Genomic DNA, 23,047 nt, shown 5'->3' with positions numbered 1-23,047 from the left:
AAGAACTCCCTCCACCTTTTCACCAAACTCACTTCGCTTGTCAGCAGATTTCCATCTGTATCCTCTATCATCCTCATCTGCAGCACATCTTTTCCAACTCAGTTCCCCTGTATGGCCAATCAGTGCAACTTGCAGTCCTTCCAGAAATTTATGATGCCACGAGTTCAACAATCATTTATGCATTCGGTACTTGGTTGGGGCTTTTTTTTTTTGCACAAATGACTGCATCAGTGTGGTGTGGCATGGAGGCAATCAGCCTGTGGCACTGCTGAGGTGTTATCAAAGCCCAGGTTGCTTTGATACCGATCTTCAGCTCATTTGCATTGTTGGGTCTAGTTTTGCATCTTCCTCTTGTCAGTATCCATTAGATTCTCCATGGGGTTCAGTTCAGATAAGTTGGTTGGCCAATCAAGTACAGTAATACCATGGTCAGTAAACACATTATTAGTAGTTTTGGCACTGAGGGTAGGTGCCACATCCTGCTGGAAATCAGCACCTCCATAAAGCTTATCAACATATAAAAGCATAAACTGCTCTAGAATCTCCTGGTAGACAACAGCTGCGGCAATGGACTTGATATCCAGTGGACCAACATGGACCCGGCGCCACGAGGGGGCGTTTGGGGGCGATGCCACCTCACGTCATCAACCTCGCCCCCTCGGATATGAAAGTTATCAAAAATAAAAATAAAAAAGAAAGAAAAAGAAATACTGGAAAATATAGCGCCTCGCAGTTTCGCTGATTTTTTTAGTCCAATTTTGCATTTTTTTTTTTTTTTAAACAGCGCATTGTGCTCTGCGTCCTCATCAAGCAGGCCGGTGTTCTGTCGAGATGACAGGACACCTGTTGCGGCACTTTAAGGGAGAGTACGCGCATTGTGTTCTGTGTGTCTGTTTATAAGAATCTTCTCGCCCAGAAGAAAAAAGAGCGCCAACAACTACCCATAACTGTGTTCTTCACTCGGAAAAAGACACCTGCACCGAGGTGTGAGTGGAAAAAGGCGTGACAGTGGTGCGGCACCAGGACGAAGAAGTGCGATCAGAGGAACTGTGAAATACTGGTCAGTCACTATTAATAATTTCTTACGTGTCCAACCTCGTAGGCTGATCGTTAAAATTAAATTTGTTACTTCTAAAAGCCATCATAATTATTTATAGGAAAACGTTCTATTTTTATTTCTCAAACAAATGTTTGGGCCTGAAAACAGGTTGGTCTTATTTTTCTACTAAGGTTTGAACTTTGAGAGTGTTTACACACGAGAGAAAAGTGAGAAAATGTTAATGCCTGTTTGAGAAAAGTGTATAAAGTGTGTAGTGAGGAGTTTTACAGCTTTAAAATGTCTATAATAATTGTAAAAAAAAATAACGCTGGCTACTTCATGGATTTCACCTATTGCGGGTTATTTTTAGAACGTAACTCTCGCGATAAACAAGGGACCACTGTATATCTACATGAAAGGTTTATGTGGGGTTAATCTACTGTCTCGTGTCATTTCTCAGATCAGTTGTTGGTTTGCTTTTATGGTATGCAGGAGATCACTTGACCGAGGGTCTATACGTTCAAATAATAATTAAAAAATACTGTCATCACTCTTTACTCTTACTCAGTCAGTCTCTTACAACGGTGTAGCCTAAATACACGAGCTTTCCAGGAGCGCACCCAATTCATTACGCACACTCAGAGGCACGTACCCTCCGGTGAGCACTTTTTTTTGTGGGGGAGGGGCGACCCCGCCCCCTGTGATAAACTCATCGCCCCCTTAATATTTTTTTTCTGGCGCCGGGCCTGGACCAACACCAGCAGATGACATGGCACCCCAAATCATCACTGATTGTGGAAACTTCCCACTAAACTTCAAGCAACTTGGATTATGTGCCACTCCACTCTTTCTCCAGAGTCTGGGACCTTGATTTCTAAAATGAAATGCTAAATTTACTTTTATCTGAAAAGAGAATGTTGGATCACTGCACAATGGTCCAGCCCTTAGCCCAGGTAAGATGCTTCTGACATTCTTTCCTGTTCAGGAGTGATGACATGAGTAATGCATCACTTGCATCCCATTCCCTGGACATGTCTGTGCGTGGTGGCTCTTGATGCACTGACTCCAGCCTCAGTCCACTCCTTGTGAAGCTCCCTCAAGTTATTCAATCAGCTTTGATTGACAGTCTTCTCAAGGCTGCAGCCATCCCTGTTGGCTGTGCATCTTTTCCTCACACACATCAACATTCTGTGATGTAGCACCGTGCAAAGCCATCCCTTTCAGCAAAGACCTTCTGTGGCCTATCCTCCTTGTAGAGGGAGTCAATGTGTCAGTGTGTTTTGCTGTAGGCTGAAATTATCAAAAGAATTTTAGTTTATATTTAATGAGCCTAAACTATATTAAAATATCACTTTCTGAAATAAACACCAAAACACAATTTTTTTCAAGATATTCAATTTTTTGGAGATGCACCTGTAAGCACACAGGCTGATGACATCATCGCCTCTTCAATTTCCAGCTTCACAATCATCACTTTCTCAGACACTCGCTTCACCTCCAGCACACTCTTAATATACTCTTCCTTTGAGATCACTCCTACTTCATTTCTCCGATGCTCCTGGCCTTACTTGCCTTTCATGTGTACTTTTGTGACACTTTTCTGTTACACCATATCAGCTACCTCTCTCTCCTTTTACTTGTCATACTGCCAACATTCAAAGTACTGACTCTCACGTCCATATTTCTACTCTTCCTCCTTACCCTCCTCCACTGCCTGTGGACAAACCTTCACCCTCTCCAGCTTCTCCTTTGATCAACAGCAGCATATGTTCCACTGGCACCCTGCTGGCCAACAGGACCATTGGCGGTTGTTGTTAATGAACGTCGGCAAACACTTTGTATTTATGAATATGCTCTGATTATTGTGGTTTAATAACAAAGGAAATCCTCTCACTCACTCATATAATCACCTGCCACATCAATAGCAACAGGACTCAAATTTGTAAAATGTATTAAAAATACATATATTGTCATATATCAAAAAAAAACAAAAACTTGAATTTTGTATTCGCAGGGGAATACAAACCATCAGTGGTTACACCTGTGAATTTTTAGTAAGTAACCACAGATGATTCCAGTTGCGTTCCTGTACCTGTGCCTTTCTTGCAGATATAAGGCAGGTTGTAGTTGCATGGCACATCATTCCACTTGCCATCCTCATGGGCAATGGTCACCACACAGTCCTCACCACCTGCAAAGAAGTTATCCGGCTGGCTCTCCCTCCAGTTCTCATAGATCTGCGTGACAACAAAACAGCAGACCTCATCTATGATTGAACAGTGCAGTCAGGTGAAACTAGAAATCTGAAATTGCACAACCCATGTACTGACTCAACTCACCTACTGACCCTAGAAAACAAACGCTTGCTGGTCTTTCATCTCTTTTTCCATCCAGAAGGGAGGAAAAAGAGATTTGGTTGACAGTCTGCCATTCATGTTTTCGCAATACACAGCAAATACTGGAGTGTTAAACTTTTACAAATCAAACTTTTCAGATTTGATTTTAATTTCTTTGTGTTATTTTAACACCCTTGCCAAAGCCTTCACAGTAAAATCACCAGTGTTAAATTAACACTGACAGTGTACATATGGTCCCACTCTGAGCAGAGTGGGACCATATGTACTCTGGCAGTGTTAATTTAACACTGTCAGTGTTAGTTTTACACTGGTGATCATACTGTGTTGGGTTTTTCAGAGAGGATCATATCCATGTGGCGTAAACTCTCTAAAATTCTTATTTAGCTCCCCTTAGAGAGCTAAATAAGGTGATGGTCTAGTGGTTAAGCGTTGGACTTCAGACCAGAGGATCCTTGGCTCAAAACCCAGCCAGACACGAAAATCACTAAGGGCCCTTGGGCAAGGTCGTTAATCCCCTGGTTGCTCCCGGTGTGTACTGAGTGCCTTGCATGGCAGCACCATGACATCGGTGTGTGAATGTGAGACATAACTGTGAAGCACTTTGAGTTTCTAATGCAGATGGAAAAGGGCTGTATAAATGCAGTCCACTTATCACTTAAAGGTGTAATTTTTACTCCATCCATGAGTTAATTAGAAAAAAAGAGTGTGGGGGAGGATTCCCTGTGGCAAATGCTAGCAACCCTCAATAGCAGTGCTCTTACAGTGCTGCTGACTAGTAAGTAGAAGGTTGATGGTTCAAATCCAACCTGATACATTTGTATGTGATGTTACCATACAATTACTATTTTTATCCAAAGTGTTAAATAATCTCTGTTGTCTTGAAAATTTCACTGCTGGGACTTAAAATAATGAAACTGGCAGAGTGCTGAATGGACTGTGTTAAATTAACTCAGGAAAATGCAGAGTTATGTTAACACTAGTGTGTTGCCCGTGGGGATCCATGGGCTCTAGATGGGGTAGTGTTTATAAAATAGGTAGCTGACATTTTTCAAAAGTGGCAATAAATTAAGCAAAGCTTGTATAATGAGTTGGAATGGTTTGTGATTCCAGAATGTTTTTACAACTTTAGACCTCAACAGTTTTTAGAAGAGGAAGTCAGCCCTTTTATTTCCTGTTAATTATGTAATTTTTTAATGTTAATTTACTATCTTAATGTATTTAGAAATTGTTTAAGTAAATTGCTTAAAATAAAATGTTATCAATACCCATCCGTAAACATGAGACAACTCCCTCATGGTAAGAGCAACACAACACTTAACTAAACCAATTGAACTGCAAAAACATAATAAATCAATAACACTAACAACACTGCTAAACTAACATGAACCACAATAACAGCATTTAAAACCTCAAAACCCCCATGGTGCATTGCAGCACAATGTCCATTGTTTACTGGTTAGCTAAAATGACTAATTGCTCCCAAAATATTTGTTCTATCAACTTTCCGTTTTCGCAGCATTCATCCTTCATCCCAAAATACATAAGCATTCCAAACAGTAAATGCCAGCTGTCCCCAGTTTTTGCATGATCGAAGCCATGGACATGCACACACGCACGCACGCACGCACGCACGCACACACACACACACACACACACACACACACACACACACACACACACTGTGCATGAATGAAGATGCAATTTGTTTTTTTTTTTGTTTTTTTTCCAAGTTGAAAAATGAAACATTAGATGTGGATTTATAGTATGGAATTGTCAAAACTGATCACTAACCAGATCACTGCTGTCAGTCCACTGAAAGTCTTCCTCTACTGTGCGGTCATTCAGACCCATCCAAGCATTGTCGTGACCCAGACCTGGAAAAAAACAAACAGCAGCACCAATTACTCACTGCTGATAGCCATGAAACGTTGTTGTGCTCCAGCTCTATTCTAACGTTTCAAAGCAGACATGTGCATGCTCACACTTACCATTAATGAATTCCTGTTCATTAGTGGAGGTGATGCTACTGAGGTGTGCACTGTGCTCTCTGCAGTCTTTCTCTGCATCCTCCCAGGTGTGTCTGTGAGGGAAATACCTGTGGGATAGCACGAAGAAAGTGCATATGAAAGTGTGTATTTCATTTATGACACAGCAAGACAAGTTCAAATGGTGCAGCGCACTGCAGCAAGTGTGTCATGGGTAATCCAAGGGTATAAAAGAGGCTAATACAGACAGATGAGGTACGTGTGGCTGCTGGTAAATTACATTTTAGCCCCATTTATTTTCAAGTGCACACAATTTTTCATCAGTCCCACCTGTAGCAGTGGCCATGGAACTTCCTCCACCCGTGTTCACAACCTTCAATATCTGCAAATATGAATGCAAAACACCATACAGTGAAAATTATTGCATAAAAAGTAAGACAAATCATAATCACAGTTTAATAAAAGAGAGAGAGAGAGAGAGAAATAAAAAACAAGCTATATAAGATAGAAGAACTTTTCTTTTTTTTTTTCCTTTTTTTTTTTTTAGCTGAGTGTTCCATCCCATTTGGCAGACTTGGAAGATTAGGAAGAATAAAATATACGACTGTAGCATCCTGAGAGGATAAATGCATGAACGCAGTCATTTTCAATTCACAGCACATGTGGCCCACTCTGTGCACGATTAGTATTCATTAATAACACCAAGGTCTGCACAATCATTTATAACGACAAAGGTTAGATATTCATTAATCCTCGTTACTACTAATGCACACATGCACGCATGCGCGCACACACACACACACACACACACACACCTTCAATACCAGATTTGTTGGTTTGTGTGTGTGTGCATGTGTGCACACCCTTGTACTATGGTGTGTATTTTATGAGGTTATTAGCTCTTCAAAACCATTGACATTTTGTGTGCCTATGTGCACGTAAAGGCACGTTATGAGAATCAAGTTTTCAAAGGCAGCTTTGTGAGTTCACTGCCCCAGTTTATGCTCACACAGGGATCAAACTGTCCTTGTGTGTGCAGATTTCCACATCAGTTGAACTTCTGGCATCAAACCCCAGTGCAACCTTATGATCGTTGATGTTTTTAAATACGACCTGTCTGCTTGTGTTTTGTTGCACCAAGTGGTGTATTCCATCCTGTTCCATCATCGGCTGTTTGAAAAGTATTGAGGTAAATCATGAAAAATCATCATTTACATTGACCTTTGCAGAATGTTCCCATTTTGTAAGGAATTACTTTGGAAAAACTGCATCCCATCTCTGTAACGATCTGTTTGAGCTTCTGAAATCAAGCAAATGATTCAGCAGAGTATTGGCTTAAACAAAAAGACTTAAGAGGACTTTCAATGCACAAGCTGTTACAATCCTAAACTTGAGCATGCCATGCCTGTTGCTTACAAATTGTTCAATGTACCCTGCACTTTAAGTGATGTGGCAGACATTTGGCAGCATGGTGGCTTAGTGGTTAACACTGTTGCCTCACAGAAAGAAGGTAATGGGTTCAATTCCCACCTGTGACTTTTCTGTGTGGAGTTTGCATAGGTTTCCTGTGGGTGCTCCAGTTTCCTCCCATCTTTAAAGACATGCAGGTTAGGTGAACTGGAAACTTTATAATTGTCCAGGTCTCCCTTGAAAAAGAGGTCTCAATGGGACTAACTGTTGTGTGGGCCGCCAGAAGAGGAGGTACTGCTGGCCCACCACCAGAGGGCGCCCTGCCTGAAGGCGGGCTTCAGGCACCAGAGGGCGCAGTCGCCCCCCAGGAGCACCAGGAGCCCGGAGCTGACAGCTGTCATCAATCATCCATCATCACCATCTTCCATAAAAGCCTGGCAGTGACATCACATCCCTGCCGAGAAATCAGCTTACCCAACAGGTAACCATTCTCAGCCGTTTTCTGTGCCGTACACACATAATTGCTTCTGAACGTTTTGCAGTCGTAACCTTCTGTCACTTACAGCTTGGAGCTGGTTTGTAGGAATTTGGAGGAGTTGGCGATTCCACTCCTAAATTTCTTAAGTGTTACAGTAGGCACTGCACAAACTGTGTTTTCCTGCTACCTGGCAGTGGAGGACTTTTCCCTCAGGAAGGAACTGTGAGTTTGCTGACTGTTGCTGGGTGTTCACACACCCACATAACCTGTTTGTGCTTCCTGCCAGCAGTACCCTATCCGACAGCTGGAGGCAGTGGCCACCTGGGGACTCAGGACTTGGCGGCTCCAGTGTGTTGCGGGTCTCCGTTGGCAGTGGAAATCATGTGGAGCTCGGCTCTTCTCTGGACAGGCGTCTCCTATCCGCGAGCCTGCCCACACGTCACCTGTTGTTCAATTGACTGTTACCTAAAGTTGTATCTGTATTCCGTTGTGCACATTTTCACAACATTAAATTGTTATCTTTTGGCATTTTCATTGTCCGTTCATTTACGCCCCCTGTTGTGGGTCCATGTCACTACACTTTCCCAACAGGATTTCTTGGCCACACGTCATGGATCCCGAGGGGCATCAACCATCGAGTGAACCACCAATGGAAACGCAAGGTGCACAGGCGCCAGCAGGAGGCGTGTTAGGTGAGCTGCAGCAGATCTTAACCACCTTAACTGCTCGGTTGGATTTAGTAACTGAGCAGAACGTTATACTCAATCGGAGGATGGAGGCTCTCACCGCTCAGGTGGAAGCGCACGCGCAGGGCGCAGCTGCAGCACCTCCTCCTGCTGACCTGGTGCCGAATACAGACATTCCAGTGGTCGTTCAACGAACCCCCCCCCCCCCCCCCCCCCGTCCCCTGAAGCATACATAAGCCCTCCGGAGCCGTACGGAGGTTGTGTCGAGATGTGCGCAGACTTCCTGATGTAGTGTTCCCTCGTCTTTGCACAGCGTCCCGTCATGTACGCGTCAGATGCCAGCCGGGTGGCTTATGTTATAAATTTGCTTCGAGGAGAGGCACGCACCTGGGCTACGGCGCTCTGGGAGCAGAATTCACGGCTCCTAACAACATATGCTGGGTTTGTGCAGGAGTTCAAACAAGTGTTCGATCACCCCAATAGAGGCGAGTCCGCTTCGAATGTGCTGCTGTCAATGAGACAGGGGCGTCAGAGTGCGGCCGAGTATGCAGTCAACTTCCACATAGCAGCAGCGAGAGCCGGCTGGTATACTGTCGCACTCCACGCCGCCTTCATAAACGGACTGTCTCCAGTCCTGAAGGAGCATCTGCTGGCTAAGGACAAGCTGCGGGATTTTGACGGGCTTATCGACCTGGTTATACGGTTAGACAACCGATTAGAAGAACATCGTCGGGAGCGGGGCGAAGGGCGTGGCTGGGCACGAGCCGTCCCTCTTCCTTCTGGGTCCGAAAGGGTGCCGCCGTCCCCACGCTCCACAGCCAGAGAGCTCCGTGTGGCAACAGCTCCCCCTGCTGACGAAGCTATGGACACGAGCAGGGCCAAAGTAAAATCACATAACAGACAACGGAGGCTGGCCTGCGGGGAGTGTTTTTTCTGTGGCTCAAGTGAGCACATACAAAAGAACTGCCCCAAGTGGTTAAACTACAAACGCCCGCCCTTAGAGACTGGGCTAAGGGTGGGCCATAACACTCACGCGGGGAAACCCCGTAAATCCGCACACATCCCAGTCACGATCCTGAGCAGGGATCTAATCCTTCATGCCCCAGCACTGGTGGACACGGGGTCGGAAGGGAATCTGCTGGACAGCAGATGGGCAAAGGAAGTTGGGCTCCCTCTAGTGGCCCTACTTTCACCATTTAAGGTAGGGGCACTAGATGGCACCCTTCTCCCATTAATCACACACCAGACACAGCCCGTGACATTGGTTGTGTCTGGGAATCACAGGGAGGAGATTGTGTTTTATGTAACACCTTCTACCTCCGGAGTGATTTTGGGTTTTCCATGGATGGTAAAGCACAATCCCCGGATAGATTGGCCGTCTGGGGTTGTGACGCAGTGGAGCGAAACCTGCCACCGGGAGTGCTTAGGATCCTCGTTTCCACCCGGCGTGACAGCTAAAGAGGAGGTTCAAATTCCTCCCAATCTGGCGGCGGTGCCAGCCGAGTACCACGACCTCGCTGACGTCTTCAGCAAGGATCTGGCACTCATGCTGCCCCCGCACCGTCCGTACAATTATGTAATTGATTTGATCCCGGGCGTCGAGTACCCGTCCAGCAGGCTGTACAACCTCTCACGTCCGGAGTGCGAATCAATGGAGACCTACATACGGGACTCTTTAGCTGCCGGCTTGATCCGGAACTCCACCTCCCCGATGGGTGCTGGTTTCTTTTTTGTGGGCAAAAAAGACGGCGGACTCCGTCCATGCATTGACTACAGAGGGCTGAACGACATTATGGTTCGCAACAGATACCCGCTGCCTCTGCTAGATTCAGTGTTCACGCCCTTGCATGAAGCCTAAATTTTCACCAAATTGGATCTTAGGAATGCATATCACCTGGTTCGGATCCGGAAGGGAGACGAGTGGAAAACGGCATTTAACACCCCGTTAGGTCACTTTGAGTACCTGGTCATGCCGTTCGGCCTCACCAATGCGCCCGCGACGTTCCAAGCTTTGGTTAATGACATCTTGCGGCACTTCCTGCATTGGTTCGTCTTCGTATACCTAAACGATATTCTCATCTTCTCCCCGGATCCTGAGACTCATGTGAAGCATGTACGTCAGGTCCTGCAGCGGTTGTTGGAGAACCGGTTGTTTGTGAAGGGCGAGAAGTGCGAGTTCCACCGCACTTCTTTGTCCTTCCTGGGGTTCATAATCTCCTCCAACTCCGTCGCCCCTGATCCAGCCAAGGTTGCGGCGGTGAGAGATTGGCCCCAACCGACAAGCCGTAGGAAATTGCAGCAGTTCCTCGGCTTTGCAAATTTCTACCAGAGGTTCATAAAGGGCTATAGCCAGGTTGTTAGCCCCCTGATGGCCATAACCTCCACTAAAGTCCCCTTCACCTGGTCGGATCGGTGCGAAGCCGCGTTTAAGGAGTTGAAACGTCGGTTCTCGACTGCACCAGTTCTGGCGCAGCCCGATCCCAATCGCCAAGTTTATAGTTGAAGTGGATGCCTCTGACTCAGGGATAGGAGCCATGCTGTCCCAGAGTGGGGAGTCCGACAAGGTCCTCCATCCTTGTGCCTATTTTTCCCGCAGGTTGACCCCGGCTGAAAGGAACTATGACGTCGGCAATCGGGAACTTCTGGCGGTGAAAGAGGCCCTTGAGGAGTGGAGACACCTGTTGGAGGGAGCTGCGGTGCCTTTAACGGTTTTCACGGACCATCGGAACCTGGAATACATCCGGACCACTAAGCGTCTGAACCCCAGGCAAGCCGTTGGTCATTGTTCTTCGGTCGGTTTGACTTCCAAATCACATATCGCCCCGGGACCAAGAACCAATGGTCTGATGCACTGTCCCGGGTGCATGAAGAGGAGGTCAAGCCAGAGCTGTCGTATCCACCTGACACCATCATCCCCGAGTCCACTGTCGTCACAACCTTCACCTGGGACGTGGAGAAGATCGTCCGGGAGGCCCTGACATGACACCCGGACCCCGGCGATGGACCTAAGAACAAGCTGTACATCCCACCAGAGGCCAGAGCTGCAGTCTTGGACTTCTGTCACGGTTCCAAGCTCTCCTGCCACCCAGGGGTGCGAAGAACCGTGGCAGTGGTCCGGCAGCGCTTCTGGTGGGCGTCGATGGAAGCCAACGTCCAGGAATACGTCCAGGCCTGCACCACCTGCGCCAGGGGCAAGGCAGTACACAGAAAGGAACAAGGACTCCTCCAGCTGCTGCCCGTGCCTTGTCGCCCCTGGTCCCACATAGGCCTGGACTTTGTCACGGGTCTCCGTGCGTCCCAGGGTAGGACCACCATCTTGACGATAGTGGACCGGTTCTCCAAGGCGGCCCAATTCGTGACCCTCCCGAAGCTCCCGACGGCCCAGGAGACTGCAGACCTCCTGGTCCACCACATCGTGCATCTGCATGGTATCCCGACAAACATTGTATCGGATCGTGGTCCCCAGTTCTCCTCGCAAGTCTGGAGGAGTTTCTGTAGGGAACTGGGGGCCACCGTGAGCCTTTCGTCTGGGTACCACCCACAAACCAATGGACAGGCAGAGCGGGCCAACCAAGAACTGGAACAGGCCCTCCGCTGTGTAACCTCTGCGCACCCGACGGCCTGGAGTAGCCATCTGGCCTGGATCGAGTACGCACACAACAGCCAGATATCATCAGCGACCGGCCTCTCCCCGTTCGAGGTGTGTTTGGGGTACCAGTCCCCATTGTTCCCAGTTGTGGAGGGAGAGGACCACATTTATTTAAATGCAGGTCTACTTTAAGTGTTACAGTAGGCACTGCACGAACTGTGTTTTCCTGCTACCTGGGAGTGGAGGACTTTTCCCTCAGGAAGGAACTGTGAGATTGCTGACTGTTGCTGGGTGTTCACACACCCACATAACCTGTTTGTGTTATATGGCTGGGGGGGCCTGGCTGCCGGTTTGTTTGTCTTTTTGTTTTCCTCCCAGGTGGCGTGCATTTGGGACTGAGTGGCTGTGTTGCTGAGGCTGTCAGGACCTCACCCTGATCACCTGCGACTCGTCAGGACTCACAGCTGAGGTGCATCTGGATGGATTGGAGCATGTTGGCATTTAAGACTGGAGTGCACAGTGTGTATTTGCCAGAGACTCGACCTTGTGACCAGACGGGTGAGATCGTCGTCTTGGGAGCCATCTCATCAGCAGCGGACGCTGAGAATGTCCAGGTTTGATGCACGGTCTGTGAAAGAGGAGGGGGTGAGGTCTCACGCTCGTCAGCACACTTCCTGAGGTACGTTGGATTTTGTGACTAACAGTTATACAGTCAGTAAATGTGGTGTCCCTCACACCTTATTGTATTGAGCTGTATGTTAGTCATGTATCAGCTTCCACTGCGGTGGAGTTTTGTGAACGGGATGTTCCATGCCTGCAGGTTGGGAAGCTGATCAGTAATCAAGCCAGGAAGTGTTTGCTGTTTGTACACCTTTAAGTGTTCTGTGTGTAGAGTGTGGACTCACATAACGGTTCCTTCTTTCACAGACTCGGTTGTTGCGGCCACCTGGGGGGTGTCGGCGGGGTCCTTGGGTCCGAAACAGCTTCTGGCTCTGGACCGTTAGCGCTGCTGGGAGCGCACCACGCCAGGCCGCACCTTTCTGTTATTACATTTCCACTGTTATGTATTAAATTCAGTTAGCCTTTGTACCGTGCTCTGCTTATTTCATACTGGGTCCTTCAAACGCTGGTCGGTTCTCCGAGCTGCGTCCAACACATAACAGTTTGTGCTTGCTGCCAGCAGTACCCGATCCGACAGCTGGAGGCAGTGGCCACCTGGGGACTCAGGACTTGGCGGCTCCGGTGTATTGCGGGTCTCCGTTGGCAGTGGAAATCGTGTGGAGCCCGGCTCTTCTCTGGACAGGTGTCTCCTATCCTCGAGCCTGCCCACACGTCACCTGTTGTTCAAATGACTGTTACCTAAAGTTGTATCTGTATTCTGTTGTGCACATTTTCACAGCATTAAATTGTTATATTTTGGCATTTTCATTGTCCGTTCATTTACGCCCCCTGTTGTGGGTCCGTGTCACTACACTTTCCCAACACTAACCTGGTTAATTAAATGTACCTATTTTTATTTTCTGTACTTTTTGTAGTATAAGGCCTTTTATTTAGCTTTTGTTACACACACACACACACACACACACACACACACACACACACACACACATACATCTATCTATAAAGCTGGAAGCGTCTGTGTGGCACGATGATGTGCATCCTTTATTATGAAAGTTTTGGCAATTAATTTTCAAAACCTTGATTTTGAAACCTTTATTTTTATTACTGTAACATTTGAACATTCGTACTTCCAAGATGGCGTGGCTCGCTAATCATAGACATTATCTACGTAGACTCCTCAGACTGCAGCGTAATCCAGCGTTGCCACCATGTTGGATGGGTCTCTTCACAATAGGCTCACACCAGAGTCAACCAGAGTCAATAGAGAGTGAGCAAATTTATCGGTATTTTGTGCTGCTTACGGTTGCAATAACCGGCGCAGTATAGAAACCAGATCGCGTGGTAAATAATTTTGGTTATTTTACCATTTGTAATATTATGTCATAGTAACAACCGGTACTTACGTGTAATGTTATTACATCAGGAACTGGTCCTCTCTCTCATTAGCTGTGTTTCCATCTAACTCGTTTCGCAACTCAAGCGAATTTTCGTTAATGCGGAAAAAGGAAGAGTGCATTTGTGCGCATTTCCATCCACTTGCTATGCGCTTTTTTCACAATTCTTTGGAATTGAGTGATGTCTGTATTTCACAAAGTAAGGCTGCACCACATCGCAAACTTAACTCCACTGGCGTTACAGAGTGCCAGCACACGCAAGAAGCTGTGCGACACAGTTCTTTTTCAAGGCTTTTAGCTCTCCAGCCCCAATCAAAAGTCTAACAAGGTAGTTTAAGACCCTGGAATGGCCTGGAACTTTCTTTTCCTGGCCTTGAAAAAAATGTTCATTGTAACAAATAAAGTAAAAAATCCACACAGCTCTCATGCAAAAAAACAAACAAACAAACAAAAACCATTATTTTTTTATTATGTTATTAGGGTGTTGTGTGTTGGGGGGTTTGGCTGGATGTTTTTGTGTTGTTTTCTTTTCTTTGCTCTCCAGGTGGTATGCAAACTGGTTTTTGTCTGTGGAGAAGGTGCTGGCAGAAGAGTCCTTCACCCTCATCAGCATTATTAGCTGCACCTGTGGAGGATGTTTCACGTGCAGGCCTACTGACTCGCAGCACCTGTGGATGATGCTCACGTGTAAACTTAAAGATGTTGGGAAAGTGTCAGTACACGGACCCACAACAGGGGGCGCAAATGAACGGACAATGGAGAAAGTCAAATAACAAGGCTTTACTGTTGTGAACGTGCACAACGAATACAACCAATCACGAAATGGACAACAGTCAATTCACAAAAGTGTCGTGTGGGCAGGCTCGAAGATAGGAGATGCCTCTCCAAGGTAAGACCCGAACCACACGGCTTCCTCCGCCACAAGACCCCGGAAATACTGGAGCCGCCAAGTCCCAAACTCCCAGGTGGCCACTGCCTCCGCGTGTCGGACCTGGTACTGCTGGCGAGGAACAAAGAACAGTTAGATGGGGGCGCGTTTGCACCCAAGACTCCGAACAGCAGGGAAGTTACCTCCACCTCTCGTTGGAACAGTAATCCACAAGCTATACACTAATCCAAAAGGATACACTCCGTCAGCTTTGATACGTTACCTCGTAGGTAGAAACGATATCTCGGCAATGAGGTGGAGGTGCCGTCCTGCTGATATACCCCACAGATGATTGCCGTCAGCTGTCTCAGGTGATGGGTGACAGCTGTCACCGTAGCTGCTCACGTGAGGCGGCGGCGCCCTCTGGTGCCTGGAGCCCGCACTCCAGGCAGGGCGCCCTCTGGTGGTGGTGGACCAGCAGTACCTCCTCTTCAGCGGCCCACACAACAAAAGACTTTCAGCTGAAGCAGATAATGAGATGGCATTCTGTATTTAAGCCATGAGTGGTTCAAGTAGAATTGCCGGGAACTCGACCTTGTGATGTTCGTTTGTGAGACGCTGAGGACCGCGCCAGGGTTTGACACATCGTGCCTATGAAGGAGGACGGGTGAGGGACACATGCTGTCAGCACACCTCAGAGGTGATTATTGTCTGAATGATCGTTAATAGTAATTTGGCATTTTGTTACGCAGTATATTTGAACATTGATGAGAATTGTGCAGTTTGCTTCTCACTGCCGTGGCGTACGGACTGATGATCCTCCACCTGTTGTGAGAAGCTGCTCATTTACATAAAGCTTAAATTCAGACCTGAATGTGTTGCTGATAGTGTGTGCCTCTGAAAGATATTTGCTGTAGCTCTGTTGACTTACCTCACCTTTTCCATCCTTCACAGAGTCAGTTTGTCGTGTCCACCTGGGGGGTGTTTGGCGGTGAATCTGAGTCCAGAAGCGCCGAGGCTTCGATCCTTTTGGGCGCTGGAGAGCGCGCCGTCCTTCACTCCGCCAGACAAACTAAATATTTATGTTGTACACTAATTATTGCACTGGAGGGGAAATAAAATCGTTTTGTTTGTGGAACCGCTTTCTGGTTATTTAGCGCTGGGTTCGGTCAGACGTTGGTCCGCTCCTCAACCTGCGTCTGCACATAACATTAGGGGCGTCTAATAAAATTTTTTTTTTTTTTTTTTTGCATGGGAGCACTTAGGCTGTGTGAATTTTTGCTTTAATATTTGTCTCACCTGTTGTGTGTTGGGGGGGGTTTGGCTGGCCAAGATACTGTTTGGGTGTTTTGTGTATACTTCGGGTGGTTTGTGGGGGGCGTGTCTGAGGCTGTGATGATGGATGAAGCATCTCTCACCCTCCACTGTCATCATGCCAACCCCATGCACCTGATGAGCAGTTCATGTGCAGATCTAGAGGACTACCAGCTGAAGAGGATGTACCTGATGAGCAGTTCACGTGTAGAGCTAAAGGACTACCAGCTGAAGTGGATGCACCTGATGAGCAGTTCATGTGCAGATCTAGAGGACTACCAGCTGAAGAGGATGTACCTGATGAGCAGTTCACGTGTAGAGCTAAAGGACTACCAGCTGAAGTGGATGCACCTGATGAGCAGTTCACGTGCAGAGTTAAAGGACTACCAGCTGAAGTGGATATCCTGATCAGCAGTTCACGTGCAGTTCCAAAGGACTTCCAGCTGAAGTAGATATCCTAATGATGTACTACATTTAAGCCATGACTGCTCTGTGTAAGGTGCTGGGGACTCAACCTTGTTGCTGCTGTGTGACGATCGTTTGTCTAACATTGTGACGCTGAGGATCGCTCCAGGTTTGACGCACCGTGCCTGTTAAGGAGATGGGTGAGGGACATGCTCCATCAGCACACTTCAGAGGTAACTAAAGCTGTGAATGACTTTGAGTAATTAACAATAGTAATTTGGCGTTTTGTACGCAGCTATATTTGAGCTACTCTGATAATTGTGTAAAGTCGCTCTTCACAGCCGTGGCGTGCAGATTGATGGTCCTCCACGGGCTGTGAGAGCTGTTTCTGTAATTTGAGTCTGAATTAAAACCTGAATGTGTTTGCTGATGGTGTGAACCCTAAACAGTATTTGTGTGAACAGTGTTGACTTATCTCGCCTCTCATCCTTAACAGGCGCTGTCCGATTCATTAACCACCTGGGGGGTGCCAGCGGGAATTTCTGGGTCCAGAACTGTCGGGCTCCAATCCCTTGGGCGCTAGGAAAAGCACGTCGTCCTCCACCCCACCAGGCTGTTAATTCACTTTTTGTTTATATTTGCACTTGAAACAAATCTGTTATGTTCTTTGGAACCGCTCTCTGTTTCTTTAGCGCTGGGTCCTTGTCAGACGCTGGTTCGCTCCTCTAACCTGCGTCCCAACATAACATCACCTTGATCCAGCACACCGTTTTACACATCTTGGATGTGTTCGCCTTTTTGATTCATCTTTGTAACAAAACCAGGTGAGCAAAGCAGAGGAAATTAAAGTGATGTCCCGTGTGTGTGTGTGAGAGAGAGACAGAGAGAGAGAGACAATCCAATCTAGTTTCTTTACTAAATTATAAAATTAATGTATACATTTATCTATATGCCATACCATATGTCTTTGTTAAAGAGCATAAGACAAAGTCTTTCAGCATGAAAGCACATATTTGTAATGTGTGACAGCATCCTGTATCATAACTGAATCTGAATATAACTGAATCTCTGCTGTTTCTAACAAATCAATCCCCGAGAAAATCGGTTAAATTTTGGGGAGTTACGGATTATTGTAGTTGGGGATACACCTTCCTCAATACAAATAAATGCACATTACCTCCAATAGGCAGTGGCAGTCCATGAGGCGTCTACGTATATAATGTCTATGTCGCTGATGTTACTGGTAGCAAAGTTAAACAACATCAGATAATTCATGTTGCTTGCACCATTTCACAATAAAACATTTAATGCCAGCATCCCAGCAAATACTTTTACTGTGAAATGCATGTTGTCAGTGTTCGTTGCGACTGAGTTTAACTTGACAACACTAAGGAGATGTTAGTTAAAATACGTTTTTTGCTAACACCAATAAATTTCTCACTATTTGTACAACATTTCAGTAAGTACATAAGCTGAATAAAATCTTATATTTGCTGTGAGTTTAAGTTCAAATAAACTTCAGGAGGTGGAGTACTGTGTTTCAAATATTCTTAATGTTCTGTTTAATTTTGTTTGAGTCTCTTCCAATAACCTGTTTATTTCCATATAAGTGATAATAAAACAATTTTTTTAAAACAATATGAAATACTATGTTCAAATCTGAATGGGGCACACGTGTGCGTGCCACTGGACACCTTTGCTGAAAGTTTGCTGGTCGTGGGCCAAGAAGTCACACCATGCGTCAGACGCAGCCTTTCCGGCAAACTTTAATTTCTTTTTCTTTTTTGCTCATTTCAGGAGCACAACGCAACTCTGTACACCATGATGTTGGATGGATTATCACATGGGATTTACAGTATTTTGCTGTGGTTATTTGCAGCACACAGCAGCTGGGTGAGAGGCTTTTCACCACAGGCTGTTGTTTGGATCCTGTGCTATCTGCTCTGTCCTGATTCTGTATTGGAGGTGAGTTTCTTTTTTATTAATGTGGCCATGGCCTGGCATGTCATATCTTCCTTTATATAGCACCCCTTTGGCACATATTGCGGCATTTTGGGATTACCTTTCACTGCTGTGCTGATGATACATGCCGATAACTGCTGGTAATCTCATCCACATTCCACATAAAATCCTTAGAAGATTGCCTTGCATCAGTGAGAATTGTGTGTCATACATCACACTGACAACGTGTGGAACATTGGGGTAATTTTTGAACCTACGTTGTCCTTTGACCTCCACATTAGAGATATTACTTTCTTCTACCTGCGAAATATAGCGAAGATTCATACTATCCTGTCTATGGCTGATGCTGAGACCCTGATCCATGCACTTGTCTCTTATAGATTGGACTACTGCAGTATTCTACTTTCTGGTTTAGTCCAGCATTAGGGCTCTCCAATTAGTTCAAAATACTGCTGCCAGACTTTTGACACAAAGCAGAAAGTTTGACCACATTACACCCATTTTGGCATCTCTTCACTGGCTTCCTGTCCCAGTGAGATCAGATTTTAATGTTCTGCTACTAACCTATAAAACTGTTCACGGACTGGCACCTCCCTACCTAGCTGACCTAATTAAACCCTATGAACCGGCCTGGGCGTTGCGTTCTCAGGTTGCAGGACTACTTTGTGTCCCTAAGGTGAATAAAAAGTCTGTGGGTCACAGAGCTTTCTCTTCCCAAAGCACAACATACAACATAAGTTGCCCCAAGTTGATCTAAATTCTGGGTCTTTTAGTGAAGCTTAGGACTAGTAGCCACCGATCACCTTAGAATTTCTTTTGTTCTTGTTGTTGCTTAATGCTGACAAATTATACTGTATTTGTTGTCTTTCTGATGCCTGATTCTGTTTTTTTTTTTCTCTGTTTGAGGTGCAGCTCCATCCAATGATGGGTGTGGTGTATGTTTCTGAAACCCTCCTGTCCTGTGCACCGGCAACATTTTCTGTATATTCGTTTTGTGAATTGTTTTGTAATTTGAGTCAGTAGCATGGTCCAAGCAGAGGGTCACCACTTTGAGTCTGGTCTGCTTGAGGTTTCTTCCTCAGAGGGAGTTTTTCCTTACCATTGTTGTGTGCTTGCTCTGGGGGTTGGTAAGGTTAGACCTTACTTGTGTGAAGTGCCTTGAGGCAACTTTGTTGTGATTTGGCAGTATATAAATGAAATGAAATGAAATTAAATCTCCTACAGAGTTAGAAGGTGATCAGGTAATAATATGTATATTACAGCGGTGAGATCCATTCAGCTCCGTGTGTGACGTGCACTATGATGCATTACTGCGCATGAGACCACGGAGAGGCGCAGTGGCACACGGTACTTTCAGTTGGATTGTGCGCAGTTCACACCCACTGTACATGATGAATGCATGTCACATACATTTCATTACATATTAACATTTCCTTTGCCCTCCCTGGCCGGGGTCCAGTGGAGGTGGACATCCCACAACATGCCGGCAAGCTTTGCTGTGGCCGATCGATCTCAGAGCTCAATCAACCGTGATCAGATCGTTTCAGATGCTGTTTTGATGCCGTCAGAATATGTAGACTGCAATCAGATGACGCAAAAACTGCACATAGACGGCCGTCAGATGTGCATCCCATCTCGTCAAAAGTAAAAAAAACTCCTACGGGCACTGCTCTAGTTTTTTAAGTAATTTATTACTTGTGTGACAGCATAGTTTTGGAGTGAAGTCAAGAGTATATTTCACTGCATGTTGTAGGAGTGTACCTATGCATGTGACAAACAAAGAATCTTGATCTTGAAGACAACACTACTATACATATATACCACCATAATACATATGGCACTCAAACATATGAATCATCTGAATTGGATTTTCCACTTCAAGTTTTGCCAGGCACTGTATTGGTGGGTAAGACAATTATGGAACTGGTGTGCAGGAACTCAAGGCTCTTCTTTGGACACTGCACAGAAATGTCCCTTTTTTAATGGTAGTATTTAACACAATTATAACATGGTACAAAAGGCCACTCAACCATAGTAACCCTAATGATCCATCTCTTGAACGAGGTTGGTTCTCCAGCTGCACTAAGGCTGACCAGCAGGCTCTCCAGCGAGTGGTGAGGACAGTGGGGAAGATCATCGGGACTACCCTCCTGGAGATCAGGACACTCTACACAAGCCGCTGCCTTAGATGAGTGTACAACATCCTTCAGGACAGTTACCATCCTGCACATGACCTATTCCACCTGTTACCTTCAGGGAGAAGATACAGGTCCACACGTGCTAGAACCTCTAGAATGACCCGCAGTCTGTATTCCCAGGCCGTGAGGCTGCTAAACTTGCAGTCTCTCCCTCCCCTTCCTTCTCTGTCATCGCCCGCCATCACTACACGTCACATCCCACCATTACAATAACTGTGAATTGGTCTTTGCATTGCTGCTGCAGCCACTCGACACTCCCCAACATCCCTGTTTACTGGGACCCCCCCCATTAAGATGCTGCACTGTCTCTCTGTGCCTTACTTAATAATGAAGGTTTATAAACATATTCATACCCACGAATGAGTTATTATGTCATGAATAAGCTACTATGCTGTTGTTTGAGGCTCCATCGAAATTTCGTGTCATTTATAACTGTTGTTATTAGGGCAATGACAATAAAGTATTGAATTGAATTGAAAGTGAATGAAACATAAGCAGTAATTTGTTCCAGGTATATTGCTTTCTGACAATCTGAACCTCTTTTGTCTGTGTCAAGGAGGTCATAGGGCAGATTACAATTCACTGAGTAGAGGGAATTGTCCTCCAGCCAGCAGCCCAGATTTTAGTTTCTTCTGTCTGTGGATGAATGTGTTCTTGAGTAAGACAGTGAGTTCTAATTGGTTCTGTCATTAATTGAATATGGGTCTGGAGGCCATCCAAAGCTTGTAGAAATCTCTCCTTCGGGTTTGTTGCAGGATTAGCACTCCAGTTACTGTCAAAACATTTATTGGTTTGTTTGTCAGCTTGATGTCTCATGAAACATGAATATATATCAATTAAACTGGAAGGGGGAGCCTTCAATTAAAGAAGACCTGATTAAATTTTGAGCAAAATATGAATCCAGGATCATTATGAATAATATTTTAATAATAAATTGTATGTTATTTCTGCCCAGTCCCGCAATTCAGCTTAGTTATGGACAGGTAAACAATGGATGGTTAATGGGTTAATGGGTTCTTTCTTGGCCAAGATCCTGCCTCTGCCACACTGAAAAATGCAGAAGATGAAGTAATTGTGTTTTTTTTGGGGGGGGGGGGGGGGTATTGTATCAACATGGTGGTGCATCATGGCAGCCTCCATGAGGAGGCCTGTTCCCATGTGTGTGTGAAGGACTCATTCAAAGCTTATGAAAACACACTGATTTGTTATTGTAGGTAGTTCTACACTAATGAAAAGATTGTTATGAATGCTGTTTTCCAGTTGTGTGAATAAATGTTTAAATTCTACAAACTGCAGCTTTAAGTGAGCTTTAATAAATAAATTCATTCATTCATTCAAGTGAGTGACAGACCTTTACTGAAATAAGTGGTTCCTTGGAACTTAGTAAAGATGATAAAGTCTTTATGATGGCTTAAGGTGATGATACTTGACTAGGGATGGTGACCAAGTGGTTAGTGCTCTTGGTTTCAGTGCAGAAGGTTCCCAGTTCAAACCCCATGTGGCATTGCGTAAGGAAGAAAACTTGTTCCAAATCAACATGCAGGTCTGCCTTGGATCTGCTGCGGCAACCCCGAGTGAAAACAAGGGAGTAGCCGAAAGGACTTACTAAGGACCCTGTCCCACTGGCGTTTAGGAGGATTTGCGTATGGATTGCACACAAAATTGGCTCATATTCGCTTAACATCCGCAATATGCGTGAAATATGCTTGTATGAGTCGACTGACACCCGCACACGTCCGCAGTTATCCGCAGAGGCACATTTTTCTGTGCCTCTGCGGGCCCTACGGTGATGATACTTGAAGGAATTATTGTCTGGGAAGGGATAACAATGGCAGGTTAAGAAAAAGGGAAAAAAAGATTTGGATTCGCAGAGAAGAAGTTTCAATGTTTAATTAAGATAAAAGATGGTCAATGAAACCGTTGGCCACAGCAATGATGAATCAAATAATCATTTAGACTTTGGACTTGGGGTATGCAGTGTATTTGTTATACTGAATACTAAAACATTACTAAGCAAAGAAGATTGGAATACACTGCCAGCTTTAAGCACAAGCAAAGACAAATCAAGTAAAAGTTTGAACCTTCATGTGGGCAAAAAAAACACTTAATTTCTTAATACCTCTCGACTGAGAGGCGTATGGAGGATATATGACTGTCCTTCTGACTTAAAGCAACAGAACATTTTACAAAGTGGTAAATCCAGCTGGTGACAGATATGCCTATGGGCTATTAGGGTAAAAAAAACGGTTTTCACCAGATGCAACAGAGTTTGTCCTCATTATATGTTCCATTAATTTGGTGAAATACTAAAGGATTATTAACCTCGCTTGCTCGGTCTCTACGGGAAAATATCAGACCGAGCAAGTGAGGTTAATAATTTGTTTATTATATGGTTTTTCAAAGCTGTGTTTTGATCTCGTTGGTCTTCATTTTGCATGTCCACTTCAAGCTTGTTTGCTGTTAATTCTTCCAAATCACAAATCTGATATGCAATCTGGACTGATTGTCATGGTAACGGTCTGATATGGGAAAATATTACACTGGAAATCAGCCAATCAGAGCGCACGTATCGTCGTAGCCATATAATAAAAGATGATAACATTTGCTGTTTTCTGAAATATTGCATAAAAAATTTGGCTGGGCTGGACTAATCCACCCACCCACTCACTGTTTGCTATCTAACGCTGTTACAAATGTGCAGGGAAATAAAGAAAACTGATTACAGTTAGCTTAGGTAGTTT

General features: G+C 45.4%; 1 protein-coding gene across 2 annotated transcripts in view; it reads right to left on the bottom strand.

Annotated features, from left to right (window-relative positions):
* LOC117522553 (neurocan core protein-like) overlaps positions 1-23,047 on the bottom strand; it is a 126,855-nt gene that overhangs the window by 6,895 nt on the left and 96,913 nt on the right. For both annotated transcript variants that reach the window (XM_034183990.1, XM_034183991.1), the window contains exons 15-18: positions 5,712-5,763; positions 5,385-5,491; positions 5,188-5,270; positions 3,132-3,276 (exon numbers count right to left, since the gene is read on the bottom strand). In XM_034183990.1, coding sequence (XP_034039881.1) covers positions 3,132-3,276; positions 5,188-5,270; positions 5,385-5,491; positions 5,712-5,763 — 387 coding nt within the window. The remainder of the gene's footprint in view (positions 1-3,131; positions 3,277-5,187; positions 5,271-5,384; positions 5,492-5,711; positions 5,764-23,047) is intronic.

The sequence above is a fragment of the Thalassophryne amazonica genome, chromosome 12 (assembly GCF_902500255.1).
Source record: "Thalassophryne amazonica chromosome 12, fThaAma1.1, whole genome shotgun sequence".
Taxonomy (NCBI): Eukaryota; Metazoa; Chordata; class Actinopteri; order Batrachoidiformes; family Batrachoididae; genus Thalassophryne; species Thalassophryne amazonica.
This window is presented reverse-complemented; position numbering and strand designations above follow the sequence as displayed.